Genomic DNA, 23,780 nt, shown 5'->3' with positions numbered 1-23,780 from the left:
GCATAGCCGTAGAATAAGGGTAAAAATAATATTTTATACAATTTGTCGAATATACATATACATATAACCATATTAAATGTATGTTCACAACACTCTGTCGTGTTATTCTACCATGGTAAAAGTGTAGAATCTATTGCCACACTCTGTTTTTCACGTTAATTTATCTTTAAATATTATGATTTTAAGATTTTTATTGTTATTATCAATTAGTAAAATAAAATCTATTTTTAAAACATAAAAAATACCGCTTATAATCTTACTTTAAACACCGTACTTTAATAATGCTTAGATCAGATTTATACCTACTTATATATGTTTTATTTGCCAGGAGCAAATATTTGCTTTGCGAATTGACAATCTTTGTCAATGCCTGCCATGGAAGGAAACCTTTTTAAAAAGTTTTTTAATGAAAGAAAAAAATCTAGTCCATTTAGTTGGCTATTAAATCTGTCCAGCTAAGCTCAAAATGGAGGAAATATTAAAAAAAACTGAAGAAGGACGACAAGCGTTACTTCCATCTAAGTGAATTTTGATGGAGAATTAAAAAATGAACATTTTTTTGTATTTAAAGTAGGTATTTCAAAATTTTTATTGGTTTCACAGATACATACGGCTCTTTCAAAAATAAAATACGAGAGAAAAATCAATGAGTGGCTTTGATAAAAATTTACTCTGGAAAATGTCATATGAAAGATAAAACCGCGAATATCTGCGAAACCGTTAAAATTTTTGAAATACTTTAAATACAAAAAATGATCATTTTTTAATTCTCCATTTATTGAAAAAATATTATACAGGGTGTTCCATTTAAAAAAAAACGAAGAAACATTATTGTATGATTTAGAAAGTTTGGCGTAAAAATTTGAACATCCTGTATGATTTACGATTACCATACGTATAGCAAAGTGAAGTACATACCATCTAAAATAAATACCTAATATAGTTTTGATTTCAGGACAGTTCTTGTATTTTTAATAATTTTTTTAAGAAACACTGAAAAATATATATTTTTTATTTCTTTATTAATATCTCTGAAACTATCGAAATATATTTACTCATATCTTAGGATTATGTAAAGTGATCTGAACGGAAGCCAAAAATGCAATAAAATACAGGGTGTTCTATTTAAAAAAAATCATCTCGATCCACTCACACTTTTTTGAGCCACCCTATAGAAGTTAAAATATTTTTCTAAAATACATTCTCGCACATACTTTAGGTTTGCACTTTGGGAACAAAATGCCCAAGTTTTTATTCGGACCCTGTATAAATTCAATAAGAAATAAAATAAAATTAATTTAAATTAATTATTCTTAAACTTATACAAACATAAAAACCAGCTAGACGCTCCCGTTTAAAGAAAAACAAACTTTTTAGACCGTTTGTCCGGTCGTACCTATACAAAAACAACACGGAAAAAAGCCGCCGACATGGTAACCACTCCAGATCGGTCGCAACATGTTAATTGCGCCAATAATGGCCGTGGCGCCAGTCTGCGTCTGTTCAGGTAACCTTCGCTACCATTTTTCAAACTTATCTGTCCTGATTACCTGGTATTTGCCGTCGTGGTGTGTCGTACTGCCCGGGTACCATTCTGACGCCTATTTATAAGACATACCAAGGCGAAGCTGTTATAAATAAAAATTGGTACCGTTTCAATTCAATCGAATGAAATAATTTTGTTTTTTCCATAGCAACTGTTAAAATTGCCTTATATCTATCAAAAATAGTAGATACAGTACGTCTATCCGTTCTATGGCTACGGGGTATCCGCGAGAGGGGAAACGATATTCTCTCGATGTTTTTCGTAAAAAATTAGACGACGCGTCCCATCAATAAAAATTCGACAAATTTGCAAGTAGCCAATAAAATGAGTGGGCGGAGCGATTTGCGGTGACGTACTCGTCAAGTCGACGTATAAAATATATTGCTGTTTATTTAAATGTTTTTTTTTCGCATTCCTTTCATAGACACAGATCCAGCAGACGAACTGTAAAATAGTTAGCCGGAGAGCTGGCGACATATTTAGATAACATATTTTAGGCAAGTTAGAATAACAAAAAAAATAAAGTTTAATAACTTGTGAACCCAGAATCCTAAGTCTGGCTGGGGGGTTGGGGGTATTTCGCTACTGCGCAACCCATAACATTTGCAAAAAAATAAATCCAAAAAACATTCTTTAGGCAACTTGAAATGTGTTTATTCTTAAATTTTAGCATCTATTTAACTTTATTTTTAAATTAGCAACAATTTCATAAACGTTCCAAATAATATAAAAAGATTTAAAAGGCATACCTTGTATGCAATTATACATACAGTGGCGGACAAAAGTATGGAAAGATTTTTTATTTCCTATTTTATCTCGCTCAAACAAATAATACAGTTTAAATATTTTCGTATGCTAACAACCGCATAAATATATCAAATATTCACAAGATAATTTTTTATTCTACCTACATTGTTTATTTTTATCAACATATTTTGTTTACGCTTCGGACAAAAGTATGGAAAGCTTTTTTCTTGTTCATATTTTTGCTGTTGTGATCGATTTGTTTAGTTTGATTTTATTGCAAAGGCAAGCAACATATTGTTAAAAATGGGTAAAAATAAGTATTTGTCTGAAGACTTACGCAACAGTTATAGAGTTAAAAAATAGAGGTGTTAAACAGTGTACAATTGCCAAATCGTTAATGATTTCAGAAGGAGCAGTTTCGAAAATTTTAAAAAAGTATCGAACATTGGGAGCTACAACTAACCGGCCAAAATCGGGGCGTCCCCGAAAAACTACCCCTTTTATAGAAAAATCCATTAAAAAGATTTCTCTAGCAGACCCACACAAATCTTCCCGGCAAATAAAAGAGGAAATCTGTGACAATTTTAATATCAATGTTACTGATCGCACCGTGAGACGACGTTTGTGTGAGGTAGGACTTCTGGGAAGAGTGGCCGTTAAAAAACCTTTGCTCTCAAAAAGAAATCGGAAGAACAGAATTCGGTTTGCTCAAAACCATTTAATTTGGACATCTCAAAATTGGAACACAGTGCTCTGGAGTGATGAGAGTAAATTTAAAATATTTCGTTCTGATGGTAGATCATTTGTGAGAAGGTCAGTAGGTAAAAGATATGATGCAAATTACCAGAAGCCAACAGTAAAGCATGGTGGCGGTAGTGTTATGATCTGGGGGTGCTTTTCTCGAGCTGGGGTTGGTCCGCTAGTAAAGATAGAGGGAAAAATGGATCGTTTTATGTACAGGGACATTCTGCAAAATACCATGTTACCATTTGCCGAAAAAGAGATGCTCCTAATATGGAGATTCCAGCAGGACAATGATCCCAAACACGCCTCACGATTGGTAAAAAAATTGGTTTTTGGAGGCAAACGTGGATGTTTTGGAATGGCCTTCTCAGTCGCCAGACTTAAACCCAATTGAACACCTTTGGGAGCATTTAGAAAGGAAAATTCGGTTAAGGGCTATTCACAATGCGACAGATTTGTGGGAGATACTCCAAGATGAATGGCAGAACATTCCTTTGGAAATTTGTCAAAACCTTGTGGATTCCATGCCAAGAAGATGTAAAGCAGTCCTTCAGGACAAAGGTTACACAACCAAATATTAGATTTTAGGATTTGTTTCTTTATAACATTTTCTTTCCATACTTTTGTCCACAGTAATTTTTATGTTTTTTATTAAAAGAAAAATAAGAAATTATTTTTGAAAATTAAAACTAAATATCCATAAATTACAAAACGTTGTTTCATTTAATATATTTAAAATAAGTTTAAAAAGAATCACAAAAACAAAACAATCACTGTATATCGAGAAACTATGGTTACGCTCGTTAAATTTGACACTTATGTCAGTTTAATAATATATTTTCGTACTTTTATGCTTAGGCGTAAAAGTGCTTTACTTTTTTGCCTAGGCGTTAAAATGACTTTTTTATATTGTCAATCACGTCGCAAAAACTAATACTTTTGTAATGTTTGAAAAAAATAGTTAAGGAATAGAGAAGTTTAACAAATGAATGAAAAATATCTCTTCACCATCTGGTATAGACACATCGCTTATTTAGCAAATTCATATACTTATGATTTTATAAACATCAATTCTAAGAAAACAAAATTTAATAGAATCAGACATCAGATTATTTCTTGGGATGATATAATAATACTTATATAAAGATTGGGGAAATGACTCTACCAAAATGTTCCATCAGACAAATCAGAGACCCCAAAAAAGACAAAAGCCCGAAGAATTACAGAGAACTAAAGAACGAAAATTGCTCTAAAATTAGTCGTATAAATTTGGTGTATCCTCCAAAAAAACCCAGGCCACCATATTATTAAAACGCCATATTGGGAAATAAAACACAGAGGCGTAGGCAACGATTTCTTTAACCCTTGGATTAATAATATAATAATTTTGTTTCTTACTGAATTTAGTACATTTTGTCCTATTTTGTCGCATTTATGAATCTTCCGGTATATTTGTATTAACGCTGCTGGTAAGAACTTTGTTTGTTGCCAGGTTATTATTGTATTACAATGGGGTCTTTCACTATATTTTAAGCAGAATTAAATAAAGCAATTAATTCTAGAATTTTCTGCTATCTCACTTTCGAAAAATTTGAAGTCGTTCTTAAGAAAATAAATAAAAACAAAAACCATGCTGACCCACCACCACCACCTCCACACAAGGCCATTCAACCTTTTCCAATATGGCGGAGTTAGAAGTGCTTTATTTGGCGCGTATTTTAAAACCTGTTTTATTTCCAAATAGACATTTTTCACACAAATGTCGGGTTAGATTACGTAATATTTCACTAATTTTTATAATATACAGGGAGTCTAAAGCTCTCCACATAAGTATGGAATTTTTTGTATTATTACTTTTATGAAAACATTAGTTGGTTACTTTTTATAAAAAGGTCTGTTTTCTCAGAAAATAGGTAGGTAGTGTACTAGTGTGTAAATATTCAAACTTGAGGTAGCATATATAGGGGGTGCACAAAATCATCGGAAAAAGAAATAACCAGAAATATATGACAGAAAATAGCAATATAAACTAAATACTCAATTGCAAACACTTACCTACCATAGTTTAGAATTTACTACACGTTTGATAAATATATACTATTATGGACAGTATAGGAAGTTACTTGTCTTAGTAAAAGCCTTGGTAAATGCTCTTGGAATTATAAACTACACTGGCTTGGGTCAAAAAATATGGAATATTTTTTCTATGTTTTGCAGCATTACACAAATGGGAATAAATTTAAACTATAATAGGTGAGGATAACTAAAAAATATAATATATGTTTCAAGATTTTATATAGAAAAAAAACTAAATACCTTTTTATAACGTTATTCCTTTTTTTTGCATAGTTCTTCAATAAAATATTGGATATTCTGAACAAGATGGATTTAATAATAAATTCTGACGCATGTGAGGGGCAATTGTGACTTAAAAAAAGACTTACATCCAGGCAGGCCATTTATATTTTCAAATGTGAATGTTGTCAATATCTTTCTGTGATCTTTTTGATGTAAAAAGCTTGATTATTCTTCCAATATTTTACTTATAGTGAGGTAAGTGTAAGCAGTGTAGCCATAACTACATCCTCACTAGGGATACAGAGGCTTTACATCCTCACTAGGGATACAGAGGCTTACATCCTCACTAGAACAGAGGCTTTGGCCTTTGGCCTTTTTGGCACTTCTTACCCGAGAACTACTAGTAGGAGTGAAATTATCTCTTTTAATAGCTGTCAACCATTTTTTACGAAGCTCGTCATTTTTGGGGAATATAAAAGCAGAAACCTTGGGACCCCCTCTATAATTTTCGTGACAATTTGGAACAGGTCATGTAAAAGGTATGCTACAACAAAAGTGTTAATACCTATCTTTTGATTATTGTAAGTAACCATTATAAAGTACTATGCAGACTGACGGTGAAGGCTTTTTACTCATTTAGGTGTAATATCTTGATAAATACTTCTAGTTCTTACCTTAAAATAATTAATAATAGAGGAGTAGGACAAGCACAAAAGTTTGAAGTTCCCTATGTGGAATATCTGGTTTGGATTTTTATTACACTATTATTTTATCACAATTTTCTGATCACACCATGCACTGAACACTAACAACTAAAGAAACGTGTTGCAGAAGCACAACAAACTAGAGATAATTAATTATTTCTGATATGCAATCGGAACGAGAAACCACTACCGGCTTTTCAGGTAAACGATTTAATAATGCGCTGCCTTCGCCGCCAAATTTGCCTTGCCCATATCATGTTGATTGGCCTTGAGTTGAGGTGGTGCTGGTCAAATCAAATCGCAATGTTGCCAGTTGTTGGCTGGCGCCCGAGCACGGTTGTGCAATGTGATTGGGCGTATTTTTCATACGTCATCAATTGGCGCTTTAAACTTATTTCAAATTAAAGCAATTTTGAGGACCTATAAAAAAAATTATTCAATGTCATGGAACTATTTTTTTGGATAAATATACTGAAAATAGTCTTCTATTTCAGATTTTGTCCTTGAATTGGGTATTTTATTTTTTTTAAAGAGGATTTACAAGCTATTGTACCAAATAATTTTTTGAGTTGGCATTCTTAGTGACAACTTTAATAAACTTATTTGTAATTTTCTATTTTACGTTGTATATCGTCAGACATATACAGATACATGAATAATTTATCGCCAAAGATGGGTTTATGGTTCACAGATCACAGCTTACCGTTTAAATCCTAACTTTAGGAGTTTATCTGTAAATTTATTGCCTAATCTGAGAAATACTGCTATCAGGCAGCTTTAGAGGAATCAATTACACCTACTTTATTCGATGATGTTCAGATTTGATCTACTTTCTTTATAGCGATAAAATATCGCAATAAGTAGAAATAACTTTGAAGGTGGTATAATGTGCTTACCAGTCAAACTTATTTCTCTGACTGCAGTCAAGGGTAATAAAGGTCCTTTATTGTCACGTTCTCGTTCAAAATAGTTTATCAGGAAAGCTACAAGCTCTTTGCTTCGACTGCTTATATGCTTCGGCATATTTTTAACACAATTTCAAGAAATGCAATATAAAAAAATACTAAAAATACTATGAAAATCGACAAAAAATGACAATTACTTCCAAAGATTCATCAACAACACGATATTCATGGCTGAGAAACTTAAATGCAAATGACGGTTCATTAAAAATAGTTTTTCCTCCAAGATGCAGAGGCGCAAAATATTAAAACTGTCAATATTATCAATGCAAATGTCAATATCTGACAATAATAAAATTTGATTTTTAACTGTCACTCAGAGACGCTTTTGTTGTGATTTTACGGTTTGATTTCGTTTTGATTTGTCGAATTATTGTAAAATTAAATTCCTTCAGAGTTTTTGCCAGTATTCTGTTTTAGACAATGTTTTTTAAAAATGGTGGGACAATTTGTGTTTTGTATAGACTCTTAATTATTTTTTATCATGGAGTTTAATTGTTGTACACCTGGTTTCCGAAGGATACAATGGTAAGTAAATTAAACATATACTTACAGTTATAGATTTTTTAAATTAGTACTGCTAATAAATGCTACTTGCTGAGCAGTTATTTAATTTTTTTACGGTTAATTAAGGACGCGCGTTGTGTTATATTAGCATGATCAGCAGATGATTACATCTAATTTAATTTGTTTTTATTATTTCAGGTCTCAAACGGAAACAAACTGGGAATCTTGCCTACACCAAAATTATACATATAGCCGTTTCCAATTCACTTCAAAGGGAGGAAAATTATGTAAAACTGCCTGCTATTTGCTGAAAACCGCCAAAGATTAAATTATAACTGTAACAACTTAATATATACTATTTCTAGTCTTTTTAATATATTTTTTAATTAATATCCGACATAAGAACACTTTGTATGCTTTTAATTAAGTTGATTTATCGTTTATAATATGTTCGACCTAATTAAAAGCACACAAAGTGTTCTTACATGTATGTCTAAATTTATTTTAAATTAACTAAAACAACCCCCCTTCCCCGCACCCCTCTCTTCCATTAGTATTTCTTCCTCCGACTACCAGAGGCGCCCTTGTATAATAAAATTGAAATGTATTATAAGTTGCCTATCTATTTAATAGTATAAGTCTTTTATCTATGACGATATTATACAAAATAATGACTGACATTATGATAAATGTCAAATAATAAATGACAAAGTTGCTGATCGCGGCGCAATGTGACCAACATGGCAATAATAAAAATCGCTTTAAACTATAATTTTTGCATCTTTAGTCCAAACAAAATATCTGTTACAATTATTTGCTCTATAAAGTAAAATGAAGAGCTGCTCGGGATCTTAAATTATAGGTACAACAAATTTAAACATTTTTGCTAAAATTTCATTTAGTCAGGTTTATAAGCTTTAGTGTCAATTTTAATATGATTAAATCATTACGTACCATTGCGATAAAAAAATAGTACAACAAAATATGATTTAATCTGCTGGTCTATAACAAAATATTTTCTTTCAAACTGATAACTCAGTGTCGTCAGAATTCTTGTGTCAGTGTCACGTAATTTTTTAAAAATGCCTACCAATTATTACCAAATTCAAGGTAATATTGTGACGATATCCACTTCTCAATATCCTTATAGACCAGGAGTTCTATCTGGGACTACTAATTCTTGTACTATTTTTTTTATCGCAACGGTATCCTATTTTATTGATATATTTCTGTGTACCCGCCACTGTGCGCCGATCTTCTCTTGTCTAATTACGCCTAACGAGGCATCGGCCCGAGGCCAAGGCCCACTCGATTGGGACCAGGTAAATAATAAGAGAGCGGAGAGTCTCTCGGGTACATTCCGGCCGCCGCTGCGAAATTACAGGGTACTGCAGTACCGGCTGGACCTTTTCTTCCACCCCCCCTTGCCCCTGTTTGGGTGTCTTCCCCGCGCGACGTTACGCCCATGGTTGTTCATCTGGTCGAGTCTGAGACCTGCTGATGAGTGTTTGCCGAAGACATGGAATAATGGGTCCGGTCTCATGGGAATTTACTGTTTGATCTGATATTGAAAAAGAGTGATTTTTTTACAAGAAATAGGGCATCTGTGAGGTAGGATCAAATGGTGTAAAAATAAGACATTTTTAAAACGTTTCGTTTTTTTCATAGTTACAACCAAAGTTAATTTGACTCACTTTCACAAAATTTGTATTAAAATGTCTGTCTGTCCGTCTATTTTGTACAGTAATTATGTATAATCTACAATACAGGGTTGTTCACCACATACGACACGGAGTATTGTAGCTAAACGATTAGATTTTTACAAATTTTAAGTTTTGGGTTCGTTGAAGGACTATTAGAGCTACAATTTAGAAATAATTTTACAAGATACAGAGTGTCCCAAATAAGTAAAAAATGCTATAGTTGTATTTTTTTAAACGGAACACCCTGTATATTATTCTATTTTTAGATTCTACGATTGAAATAAAGGTAAATTTTATTAAGGTTTATCACACTTAAACCTTACCGTTTTTTAAATATTTTCAATTTTGTGAAATTGCAGTAAAAATTTTAAGGCTTCATTTCTCCAAGGGTATCAAAGTTTTTAATACTAAATATTTACTGAAGTTTATTTATTGATCAGTTATTGTGTTGCAATAATAAAAATTATACTACCTTATACAGAGTGTATAAAATTTTATTTTAAATAATTACTAGCTTTAAACGGCAATAACTTGTTTAATTTAAATGGAACGCCCTGTATATTTTAGGAGAATCAGATGCATAATTTAATTGTCTATCAAATTGTATTATACCACTTTTTACCTATCCCTTCAAGTTTTCGTAAAAAAATGCATTTTCTTATAATTTAGACCTCATTTATCAATATATCCATGGAATATTGACATTTTAGATTGTTTTTAAAGCAACAAATGTACAAAATGTACAGGCTAGTAATATTATCGTTTTTAACAAAATGATAATATTACTAGCCCATTTGTATGTAAAAAGAAAACTATTCAAAATCTTCATAAAACAGTATACCATTAATTAAATATACCACCATTATTTCCGCCCAAATACTAATTAATTACATACTTAATTATGTTCGTGAATAAATTATTCTAAATAAATGTGGATTTGAATCAGAAATTAATATAATAATAAGTTATAAAAACGAATGTCTGTGTTGTTACAAATAAGCATTTGTCAAAAAATGAAATATCATTTTTAAGGTGTTACTTTTTCCCACACTATCTAATACACATAAAAAATTCAGTTTTTTAGTTTTTGGAGCAATTATTATTAATCAACGCAAACAGTCAATTAATGTAGTTTGAATACTGGAATCATATTAATTGGTCCTCTTTAACAAATATTTAAACAGTTTTTTTTTTATTTTTTAATGAAATAAACAAACCATATCGACAATATTAGTATCTGTACTCTTTAAAAATTTGGTACATCTTTAAAAATAATCTAAAATGTCAGTATTCCATGGGTACATTGATAAATGAATTAAAATTACAAGAAAATGCATTTTCTACGGAAACTTGAAGCTCTAGGTAAAAAATGGTATAATACAATTTGATAGACAATTAAATTGTGCATCTGATTATCATAAAATATACAGGGTATTCCATTTAAATTAAACAAGTTATTGCCGTTTAAAGCTAGTAATTATTTAAAATAAAATTTTAGACACTCTGTATAAGGTAGTATAATTTTTATTATTGCAACACAATAACTGATCAATAAATAAACTTCAGTAAATATTTAGTATTAAAAACTTTGATACCCTTGGAGAAATGAAGCCTTAAAATTTTTACTGCAATTTCACAAAATTGAAAATATTTCAAAAACGGTAAGGTTTCAGTATGATGAACCTTAATCAAATTTACCTTTATTTTAATCGTGGAAACTAAAAATGTAATAATATACAGGGTGTTCCATTTCAAAAATTACAACTTAATAAAAATACTATTTTTGTTACCTTCAAATAAATTGCCATAAACTAATATTACCTACTTAGGTTTAATTAAGTGCAAAAAAGAAAAAACAGTTCTTTTATACGCTTCAGTCCATCCGCCAAAAAATGTACGGAAGGAAAGGATATGGAACGGAAGGGAAATGGAACGGATAGTGTGCATTGTCCTATTCATTTACATGATATATTTTATGTAAAAGGAAGGGAAACGGAAGGGAGCTGATATGGAAGGTATAGTGAGAATCAACCTTTATACTCCTTCCTTAAGCTTGATTTTCATGCATCCGTTATACGTCGATACCTTGGTCCGACGGTGCCCTGATTAGTCATAGCGTTTTCGCGCCACTTTTTATCCATAAATATTTTACTTCAGGCCTATGCTGCAGGCCGTCCACGGACCCGTTCATACGATAACGGACGTTTTGGCACTTTTTTGACAAATTTAATCTAACCTTAATAAAAGTATAAGTAAAATAGAAATGCAATAAATTTAAAAACTGCGTTATTTTCTAAATTTTCTCACCAGTCAAAGTCTTTAAATTCTACCAATAAAATTAATATCGTATCAATGCATCGTCGGACAACGGATGCATGAAAATCAAGCTTTAATCTTTTTATTCAAAAGTTCACGATGATAAAAAGGTTTGAACATTTAAATATATCGATGTTTTACCAATATAAAATTTCTCATATTTAGGTACATCATAAGCGTTTCCACATTGACAAGACAATTTTTGATTGAAAAGATCGAAGATATTTATTGAGACATTTCCGGAAAATTGCAAAGCGGCTGTCTCCCGGTAGAATTTTCCGATCCTTCACGATAAAATGCACAATCCTGTCCCCATACGGAGCGGCGGGCAGTTTTTCAACTCCCGTAATGTACTTCCTATTAAATAAATCACCGAGAAACCTCGGGATAGAAGTAAATTTGCCGGTTTTACAGTCCCAGGTCAGCCCGAAATCGAAGCGTAATTTGGCACAATCGTGAGACAAATTCGTCCCTCAAGTATCGCATTTGCGACCTTTTTTACGGCCAGATCCACGGAATCGATCGATTCTCAATCTTGTTAAAGTCGTAATGAGGCTGACATGAGAGCGACCAGTGACGGGTTTCTTAACGAATTGACCGACTGTCATCTATTTTGGGGTAAGTTACTTCCGGGTAAATTAACAACCTCCTCTGCTGGATCTATTGTAATGTTATATTACTACTACTACTATTGCACGTCATCAATCATATCGACATTGACACTAAAGTCTATAAACCTGGCTAAATGAAATTTTGGCAAAAATGTTTAAATTTGTTGTATAATTTAAGATACCGAGCAGCTCTTCATTTGACTTTACAGAGCAAATGATTGTAACAGATATTTTATTTAAATTAAAGCTGCAAAAATCAGTTTAAACTGAATTTTATTATAGCTATGTTGGTCACATTGCGCCGTTTTTTGCAATGTTGTCGCTTATTATTTGACAATTATCCTAATGTCAGTCGCTGGTACACGCTAGTATCAAATAAAATTTTAGTGTGTCAAATACCGGGATCAAGTACCTCGACATCAAAATTGGATAGTGTCTCAAGTCCCAAAACCCCCATATCTGAAGCAAAATCAAAATGATCTAGTTGGGGATTAAGTATTGGTTCGTGTTCTGGTTGTACTATTAAAGATCGCGCACACTATACCTACACGGACCGGCACGGACCAGACCAGTAAAATCTACCGGTGAAGGTGACCGTGTTATTTAATAGAGTAGAGCACACTAGACCAGTACCAGCACGTACCGCCACAAGCCACGACCGTCAAAACAGGTCGTGTCGGTCAGGGACAAATATACCGGCAATATTTATGCCTGGTCGTGCTGGTCCGACCTAATGTGCGCACCGGCGAACCAGCACACCTCCACAAACATGCAAATATTGAAGGGTTTGTCAGTATTTCGAGTACGCTAGCTGGCTCAAGTTGCATGATGTAGGTTAGATTTCGTTTATTTTTGTTCGAACCTTTAAATCGTTTTAAATATGAATGAAAAAAAGCTTATTTTACTGGTACAAAAGTATTCAGAGCTGTGCGATACGAGCCAAGCATTTTATATATAGAGACCAAGAAAGAAAAGATGCAATATGGGAGTCGATAGCAAAAAAAAATAATTAAATTTGATTTGTGACATTCGAAAATATTGGAAAAACTTTTCTTCGAATCTTTTTAATTCAGGAAACAAATGATGAAATTCGCCATATTGCTTTCTCTTTTGATTTATCGGGTGAACCCGAAATTTCCTTTTTTTCTTAGGTTCCTTCTCTTCCTCCTCTTCACACAACATGGCTAAAATAATAATTTCTTCCTCTGAACTACTCATTTTCAATACTTCTATGTTGCACGCTCTAGTAGTTGAGCCTTGACAACTGTACTTTTTTCGAAACTCCCGCTTATGTTGCTGGTCTGTGGCGGTAAAGTGTGCGACGTCATGCAGGATGCAGGTTTGTGCTGTGCTGGTCCGTACTGGTCCGTGTAGGTATAGTGTGCGCGATCTTTTAATGTTATTAGAGAACAACGGCATACGGTCGAGTCGGCCGCTCCTGGCACGTATACGTAGACGTAAAGAATCTTTTACGTGTATAAAAAATAGAAAATATAAGAAATGCGCATGCGTACGTAAACGTTTACGTGTTTGTAGGCCGATTCGACCGTATGCCGTTGTTCTCTAATATTGTAAAAAATAACTAGAATATGAATTAGTGTTAAGTTTGATATTTGTTAATTGTTTATTCTTGAATATTTCGAAATAAATAATTTGTTATGATTTAGTTCTTCATTTTCCAAAAATCAAAATTCCAAAATCCCATATAATTTACATGCAGTGTGCGAAATAATTTTTTTGACATTGGTAGAAAAAACTTATTATGATGAAAAATAACTAGAATATGAATTAGTGTTAAGTTTGATATTTGTTAATTGTTTATTCTTGAATATTTCGAAATAAATAATTTGTTATGATTTAGTTCTTCATTTTCCAAAAATCAAAATTCCAAAATCCCATATAATTTACATGCAGTGTGCGAAATAATTTTTTTGACATTGGTAGAAAAAACTTATTATGATGCAACTCATGGTTTTGTAGGAAATTCATTGCTCTACAAAAATGTTTTTTTATGATTAGTCGATTAAATTAACCGTTTAAAAGATATTCACCGTCAAACTTCAATGCACAATAATTTTAACAGTTTTTGATTAATATAATTCGAACAATTCATTCAACCTAACCAAACCAAATCCATAAATTCAACATCGAAAATATATCATCACTCTGACCATGTCCCGATGAAAAATACGATTCGGGCCCCCAATAAACAATCGAAAAGAGGAGCCCCGTGGCCCGCATGGAACCAGGCCCGAGCCGGACCACCTGGTAGCCTCTTTCTTGTTCGCCAGAGAGCCCAAAAGGAAGAAGAAGAAAGACGGCAGAACAAAAACATTCTCTTAAAACAAACGACCGCAGCGGAGATGCTCGGATAATGTAAAGGGGGCTTTAATTGAGGACCCCCCTTGCCCCCCGGGGCCACCGGTTGCATCGCGAGTTTTTTTCAGTCCATTCTTCGAGCGTCTACCGTGATTCGTGGAATTCAGCGATGCTGTGTGGACGTCGTCATGAAACGATGGCATTTTAATTTTAATCGTCCTGTAGAAGAGAGATGATTCTGTATGGACGGAGATATTATATGGAGCGATTAACAACAGTCTGCAAAGATTTAATATATCAACGTATTTTTTATTTTTTTCCATAGCAACAAACTTAACAGCGAGGATAGGTTAAAAACTTTATTTCTTCTCGCTCGTTTATTAATTGCTTCCATTTTTGAAAATGTTTGTATTCCTTTTCGTAAGTTATTCGGGATTTAAATGGATATGGCGTTTGTCGCCTCAGTCTGAATATCTGTTGGTAACAACAGCTTTATTTATTTGTCAAATGAAAAGTTTGAAGATGATCGAAAGAGTTCAAGAAAAAATGAATAAGATGCCGAAAAAAACGGAACTCGTTCTTTCGGTAATATTATAGGAACGCAAGTTTCTAAACAATATGAACTAATCTCAGACACACCCGATAACTCATATTTGACAAATAATAATAATGACGTAACAGTTAACAATGGCTGAACAGTTTTAAATACTTCTAAAAAATCAAAAAGTAAATGTAACATGGTTATAAACATATTATTAAAATAACAAATAATTAGTAGTTAGATGATTTATTTACACTCCAATTCAAAAATTAATTTAATATCTGCAAATATACAAAATATCGCACGTACTTCGAATCTAAATCCATTTTATCAGCCCGTTCAACATAAATAATGTGGAAAAGATCAAAGTTGTATCGTGTACTGAGCATTAGCAAAGCATTAGTCACACCCCAAGATAACAGCGTTTATTTAAATCTCGGTTCGTATCCACTTAAGAGCCCCTGTCTTTTCATATTCTGATGTTGCATCATGCATAAGTTGCTTCTTTTTAATTTTAGTTAACCTTTTTATCGTTATACAGGCTGTCCTATAAATAATTATTTGTGTCCGCCTTTCTTGAGTTATAACTATCATGCAGTCTCAGGACTTTGACAAAAGCCAGTATCTGAGACGGTTTTACGGAGGTTTGTTCTCCATCTCCGATATCAGTCGTACCAAAGTTTATCTCACGAATGGTTGTAGTACTCAGCGATGAGATGTTCTGGTGTTTCCCCATTTTCCCCATTTTTTGAAGCAAGTGTGTTATTTTTCCAAAGGATTTTAACATAACAGCAATTTCCCCATTTTTCTGTAGGTACTATCGTCCTTTTTATTCACTGACACTGCCAAACGTATTATTTTATGGTTCTATCTAATTTTCCAGCACTTATAAACGAACACAGCATGGCACATTGGCACTTTTGAAAACTTTTCTGGTAATTTTAGTAGGTCGATCCCACTTCTGATGTCCAAATAAACTCCTTTATTCCGTCATAGTGCTCTGGATTATACAAGAACGACCCGATATTCTCGATCGCTTGTTCTCAACTAACTATATTGAACGTAGTTTTTATCCTAAGTCATTCTATCTACAATTTCCTGTCTCACAATGTACCGTTTGTGTCCAGGAAGGGATCATAGTTTCACAGATGTCGATTTTCGAAAGAAATCAGAACATGTATATTATTTCGTATATTTTTCATTTTATTGATTTTATGGAAAGCTCTGTTCATTAAAATGTTGTATCCTATGTTATAGGGCTTGTTTCTCTCTACAATTTCCTATCTCACAATGTACCGTTTGTGTCCAGGAAGTGTTCATAGTTTCACAGATGTCGATTTTCGAAAGAAATCAGAACATGTATATTATTTCGTATATTTTTCATTTTATTGATTTTATGGAAAGCTCTGTTCATTAAAATGTTGTATCCTATGTTATAGGGCTTGTTTCTCTCTACAATTTCCTGTCTCACAATGTACCTTTTGTGTCCAGGAACGGTTCATAATTTCATAGATGTCGATTTTCGAAAGAAATCAGAACATGTATATTATTTCGTATATTTTTCATTTTATTGATTTTATGGAAAGCACTGTTCATTAAAATGTTGTATCCTATGTTATAGGGCTTGTTTCTCTCTAGAATTTCCTGTCTCACAATGTATCGTTTGTGTCCAGGAACGGTTCATAATTTCATAGATGTCGATTTTCGAAAGAAATCAGAACATGTATATTATTTCGTATATTTTTCATTTTATTGATTTTATGGAAAGCACTGTTCATTAAAATGTTGTATCCTATGTTATAGGGCTTGTTTCTCTCTACAATTTCCTGTCTCACAATGTACCGTTTGTGTCCAGGAACGGTTCATAATTTCATAGATGTCGATTTTCGAAAGAAATCAGAACATGTATATTATTTCGTATATTTTTCATTTTATTGATTTTATGAAAAGCACTGTTCATTAAAATGTTGTATCCTATGTTATAGGGCTTGTTTCTCTCTACAATTTCCTGTCTCACAATGTACCGTTTGTGTCCAGGAAGGGTTCATAGTTTCATAGATGTCGATTTTCGAAAGAAATCAGAACATGTATTTTATTTCGTATAATTTTCATTTTATTGATTTTATGGAAAGCACTGTTCATTAAAATGTTGTATCCTATGTTATAGGGCTTGTTTCTCTCGAAGATCTATTGTGGTAGATCTGAAAATTATCTAATCTATAGGAGGTTTAAACCGGTTTCTTATTTATTGATCTCCCCTGTATATCTAAGCTAGACAATGATGAAGTTCATAAGAACATTTTTACTCTACAGGGTGGTCCGAACTTTATTCCGGAAACTTCGGCAGCATAATCTGCAGATAAAAATAAGTAGAAAAGTTCGTATGAATGTATGTTTTTATTTCGATTTTTTTCAAATAATTTCTGAAGTAACGTAAATATTTGGATGAAAATTAGTGTCTGGAAGTTTTTTTGACATGAGAAATATGATTTTGATGATTTTTTACGTAAAAAAATCACGAAAATGTATATTTTTTTACTCAGTAGTTTTATACAGGTACGGACGAAAAGTTATTACTCTTCAAAACAGTTAAAACACATGTAGGTGGCGCCCTCTACAAATATGAGTCATATTGACATCAAAATCAAATTTCTCGTGTCAAAAAACTCCCAGACACCAACTTTCATCCAAATATTGACGTTACTTTAGAAATTACATATTTGGAAAAAATTGAAATAAAAATGAAACTTCTACACCCTGTATCTCCGAAACTAAGCATTTTAAGACATACATTTATACGAACTTTTTTACTTATTTTTATCTGCAGAATATCCTGCCAAAGTATCCGGAATACAGTTCGGACCACCCTTGTATATCTCTGGTGTAGGGTCTCTTAAGCTAGAAGATAAAAGGCAAACAAGAGCTGCAAATCTGCCTTTGACATGTCTGGACTAGTTGACGATAATATTCTACAGATAAGCCTTGCACTGCTTTTGTATTTTGTGGTTTTTCAAAAGCCATAGGCCGTAGTAATAGTGGTTCAATAAAAAATTATCACGAGCTCACTGTGATTATTATTATTACTATTATGTATTATCAGAAGAACGCACATTGAAATCGCTGCTCGCTGTTTGCAGCTAATTAATTTCTTTCTTGTAAAATGTTGTTTGTTGACCTCGACCAACTTTGCTAAACGCATAAGGAGAATGATAGATTTTAAAATCTCTTATATGGCCGTATAACTCATTTATCTTATATTGGTGTTTAAAAATTTTAAGTGCCTTTGTAATTCTTACAAACAAATCTCTAGAATGTCTATCATAGTATAGAACAATCTGGTATCAGTAACAATCAATCAGTAAGCCAGTTTCTGGCAGTTTTGCACAATAAAAATTCTTAAAATATGTAGTAGGAGTATTTATTGTCTTTCCTACATCTGTTTTTTTCACTTTAACGGTGTTTAATTAAGGATGCCTCAGTTTAAAGCAATGTTGCAGGCAAAAAGTCAGCAATTCGAAAGATTTTAACATTTAACAAAAATTTAATAGATACATTTTTATCTTTTAACACGTCTTATTACACCCATACCATAACTAAACCAAAAGTTCTTGATGTTGAAAAGACATAAATAGGTAAACGGAAAACATATCTAATCAGTCATCTGATCATGGCGTCTTGCACGTTTAATTATTCTCGGTACAAGCAGTCATTGAAAGCAGTGAATTTTTTGAAACATACTTTATTTTATAATACTGCTGTCGAGTATCGATTTTATGGAAAGCACTGTTCATTAAAATGTTGTATCCTATGTTATAGGGCTTGTTTCTCTCTACAATTTCCTGTCTCAGAATGTACCGTTTGTGTCCGGGAAGGGTTCATAGTTTCATAGTTGTCGATTTTCGAAAGAAATCATTACATGTATATTATTTCGTATATTTTTCATTTTATTGATCTTATGGAAAGCACTGTTCATTAAAATGTTGTATCCTATATTATAGGGCTTGTTTCTCTCTACAATTTCCTGTCTCACAATGTACCGTTTGTGTCCAGGAAGGGTTCATAGTTTCAAAGAATGTCGATTTTCGAAAGAAATCAGAACATGTGTATTATTTCGTATATTTTTCATTTTATTGATTTTATGGAAAGCACTGTTCATTAAAATGTTGTCTCCTATGTTATAGGGCTTGTTTCTCTCTACAATTTCCTGTCTCACAATGTACCGTTTGTGTCCAGGAAGGGTTCTTAGTTTCATAGTTGTCGATTTTCGAAAGAAATCAGTACATGTATATTATTTCCTATATTTTTCATTTTATTGATTTTATGGAAAGCACTGTTCATTAAAATGTTGTATCCTATGTTATAGGGCTTGTTTCTCTCTACAATTTCCTGTCTCGCAATGTACCGTTTGTGTCCGGGAAGGGTTCATAGTTTCATAGTTGTCGATTTTCGAAAGAAATCAGTACATGTATATTATTTCGTATATTTTTCGTTTTACAGCATTTTTGATCCTTCTATTTTTTAATAAAAAGTGTATTTAAATACCTTGTTGTCCAAAAATTACCAGAAATAAGTTTTTAAAAATGTTCTCTTAATTCTAAAATAGGTAAAATATAGGAAATTTGTGATTTTTCACAAGATCTAGAATTTTTTGTGAAGTTGAAGGAATATGAAAGTTTTTAGGGTTCCGTTGAAGAAATTCGCTGGAAAATGTCTGGCAACACTGCCTAGGGATCAGAAGAGGACCACAAAGATCTGAAAAGCGCGCAGTGGATCAGGCCGATAGCCACATCGAAGTGTCTAATCTAATCTGCGTGTATATTACGTATATGTACATAAAATATATAAGACGTATAGTTGCGCAATTTTGAAACATCTTTTATTAATAGTGTTTTATTCAGCATGTTTGTTTTTGATCGTATCTATGATTTATAAAAACTACAAATGCACTTAAATCAGATTTTTTTTGTTTTAATAGAAAACATTCTTTAAATCGGATTTCCTAGGCATAAAAGCAGGGGCGCATATACGGGAGGGGTAATGGGGGTAATTACCCCTCCCAGAAAAAAAATTATTTATTTTAATTATTTCTTTCGAAAATCGACAACTATGAAACTATGAACCCTTCCTGGACACAAACGGTATATATAATTGTGAGACAGGAAACTGTAGAGAGAAATAAGCCCTATAACATAAAATCAATAAAATGAAAAACATACGAAATAATATACATGTTCTGATTTCTTTTAAAAATCGACATCTATGAAACTATGAACCCTTCCCGGACACAAACGGTACATTATGAGACAGGAAATTGTAGAGAGAAACAAGCCCTATAACATAGGATACAGTATTTTAATGAACAGTGCTTTCCATAAAATCAATATAATGAAAAATATATACGAAATAATATACATATTCTGATTTCTTTCGAAAATCGACATCTATGAAACTATGAACCCTTCCTGGACACAAACGGTACATTGTGAGACCGGAAATTGTAGAGAGAAACAAGGCCTATAACATAGGATACAACATTTTAATGAACAGTACTGCTTTCCATAAAATCAATATAATGAAAAATATATACGAAATAATATACATATACTGATTTCTTTCGATAAATCGACAACTATGAAACTATGAACCCTTCCCGGACACAAAAGGTACATTGTGAAACAGGAAATTGTAGAGAGAAACAAGGCCTATAACATAGGATACAACATTTTAATGAACAGGCTTTCCATAAAATCAATATAATGAAAAATATACGAAATAATATACATGTACTGATTTCTTTCGAAAATCGACAATTATGAAACTATGAACCCTTCCCGGACACAAACGGTACATTGTGAAACAGGAAATTGTAGAGAGAAAGAAGCCCTATACAGGAGCGTATATACGGGAGGAGTAATGGGTGTAACTACCCCTCCCAGAAAGAAATTAATTAATAAGATAAAACTTGTTACAAAAAAGTTAATAATACAAATTAAAACAGAATATCCAAACCAATCCAAATATATTTTTTCCACAGTTACAATATCTTCCAGCAAAAATTTAATTCAAATTTAGTACTTTTTTGAATATTCACACTACCCAGACTCAATCTTTAGATGCGCCACTGCAAAGAAGAGAAGTACTTTTCCTAAGCACAAAAGTATAAATAAGTATGTATTATTAAACTGATATTAAGTGTCAAATTTATCGAGTGTATCTACATAATATTGTTGCCCGATATATAATTACTTACATTTGAAATTGATTAAACAATAATTTGTAACTTTTGAAAAAAAAATTGGGTATTCTATTCGGAGTAAAAAATGTACTTTTTGTGCCTCCCTGTAAAGTCGGACTAGCTTTACGCTGCACTGATCGGTCAAAAAAAAAATAGTATTTTTTACTCCAATTAAAACAATACACTGTTGTTCCGAAATAGTCAAGTCGAGAATGAAATTAGTATCATCCAATATGAAAGTGTAAAGTACTTACTGCAGATCAAAATGTCAGTAGAAATTTGAAAAGAACTACAAGATAAATTGGAGAAGGCAGAAGTTATCTTGATCAACATACAGCTGTTTCAAAAAAGATATAAAACAGCAATTTTCTAACAAAGATTCTCGGGAATGAAGATAGTCTAACATCAGAAGAATCTAGTTCTGCACTAGACTTCAGGCCACTTAAATTCGTCTAGATTTTATTTATTAACACCCCGTATAATGAAATTAACAAATTCATTTGCGAAATTCCACAGGAGAAATCCCTAAAAATAAGCAGAGGAATCAGGAATTCACTTTTTTTTGTCAATTTGCCTTCTGTCAACATACCTATTTTTAATAGCATCCAGTGAGACATGGATGGTCTCCCGCTACGAACGCCTCTGTTTTATACAGCGTGTCTCAAATAAAAATAAATAGCACGCACTTCAAAGATGAATATCCGTATTTTTTCGACAGCACAATTTTAGATTCGGAAAAAATCTAAAATACCGAAACACCTAATTTTGACTCACCCTGTATACCTCTATCATGCGAGGGGCTGTTTTTATAATTATAGGGAGAGCTGTAATTGTTACATAGCCTCCGATTGTAACAACATTGTAGTATTTTTGAAAAATAAATATTATGGTAAAATTTATTAAGTAAAAAAACAACATTTGCACCATTGGGACAACCTGTATAGTTAAGTTTTTTAAAAATATTCAATAATAATGGTACTCACCAGAATTTTGTGCCATGGGTACTTTACTTCTTGGATTGTTGATCCTTGATGATGACTGATCTTCTTGGGCGTAAACCAAGCATAGCGCCGCCACCAAAACAGCAACAATCAACATCATTTTGGTGCACGTTGTTCAATTGGAGCAAATTTTGCACTAAGTTCATAAAATTATCTCGAAAAATGCACAAAATACGACAAAATTTGATTCTTTTCAATAAAAATCCTTGTTTCTATCCATATATTTGCAAGAAAAATCACTTAAAATGTTCTAAAGTATCACTATAGTCGAAATTCTGCACTATAACTCGAAAAACAGTATACTATTAATAAAAAAATCTTCCTAATCACGATCAAAAGTATTTTTAACAAAGTTTATGAGGAAACTTCACTAAAACTGCGCTAAAGTATCACTAGACACTAATTTGAACACTATGACTTGTTGTATTTTTACAAAATAAAATTGTTAAAACCGTAGTAAAATTTTACGTAAAGTTAAGTCGCTTTAACCAGGAGAAATGAACGTCTCAACTAGACGAAAGTTTGAATTGAACTAACTGGCAACTGGCGCTTAACTTGCACGATAGCTATTAGCTGAGAAGCGCATCTGACTGAGCCTGGTAGGGACGTCCGAGGATATCGATAGGTCAAAATATCGATACTGCTTAGAAATATCGATATCGTTATTGTAAGCCAGGTATCGATACTTAAGCTTAAGTGTCTGGAAATAGTTAGGGATTTGAATGTAGATGTAGATTTTATGGGATATCTCTACTGTTCCACTTTGTGCAGATAAAAATAAGTAAAAAAGTTCGTATAAATGCTTACTTTTGGAGATACAGGGTGTAGAAGTTTCATTTTTATTTCGATGATTTCCAAATAATTTCTGAAGTAACGCCAATATATGGATGAAAATTGGTGTCTAGGAGTTTTTTGACATGGGAAATTTGATTTTGATGTCAATATGACTCCTACTTGTAGGGGGCGCCACCTACATATTTTTTAACTGGTTTAAAGAGTAATAACTTTTCGTCCGTACCTGTATAAAACTACTGAGTAAAAAAATATACATTTACGATGTTTTTTACGTAAAAAAGATCTCTGCTACGAGTAATGATTTTCGAGATAATTAAAATCGAAATTATCAATACCTGTCATCATTGACATAAATTACATGTTGACCAGATACATAGTTATTAGACTAAAATTTTAAATTTGAAATGGTTTTGTGTCAAAAGTTCAATAGAAACTGTTTTATCATCATTTTTTCGAAGAAAAATTTATGATTAACTTAAAAAAATAAAAATTTCCCAAAACGGTCCCAAAATTCGGACCAGTCAATTTGATCAAACTAGAAAAAAAGAATAGTACAGCCCTATAAAGGGTTAAGTTTATTCCAAATTCCAATAAATGTTTTAAATAAAAAAAACACCCCAAGCAGCATTTTGACGTCGGGACAACGTTGTGTCACGCGACCAAACGTCGGGGCGCAACGTCGGCACAACCTCGTGCCAACCCTAGTCTGCACTAGTTTGGAGAATAATTTTTGGGTCGCAACGACGTTGGA

General features: G+C 32.5%; 1 protein-coding gene across 1 annotated transcript in view; it reads right to left on the bottom strand.

Annotated features, from left to right (window-relative positions):
• Nucleotides 1–22,777, bottom strand: part of LOC115886584 — a 50,253-nt gene extending 27,476 nt beyond the window's left edge. Inside the window, exon 1 of the mRNA XM_030905817.1 lies at nt 22,217–22,777. Coding sequence (XP_030761677.1) covers nt 22,217–22,334 — 118 coding nt within the window. The 5' untranslated portion in view covers nt 22,335–22,777. The remainder of the gene's footprint in view (nt 1–22,216) is intronic.
• Between the last annotated feature and the right edge of the window lie 1,003 nt (nt 22,778–23,780).

Source organism: Sitophilus oryzae, unplaced genomic scaffold, assembly GCF_002938485.1.
Source record: "Sitophilus oryzae breed Bouriz unplaced genomic scaffold, Soryzae_2.0 scaffold_494_pilon_pilon, whole genome shotgun sequence".
Classification (NCBI taxonomy): Eukaryota; Metazoa; Arthropoda; class Insecta; order Coleoptera; family Curculionidae; genus Sitophilus; species Sitophilus oryzae.
The sequence above is the reverse complement of the archived record's forward strand: the minus strand, read 5'-3'. Positions and strand labels throughout refer to the sequence as shown.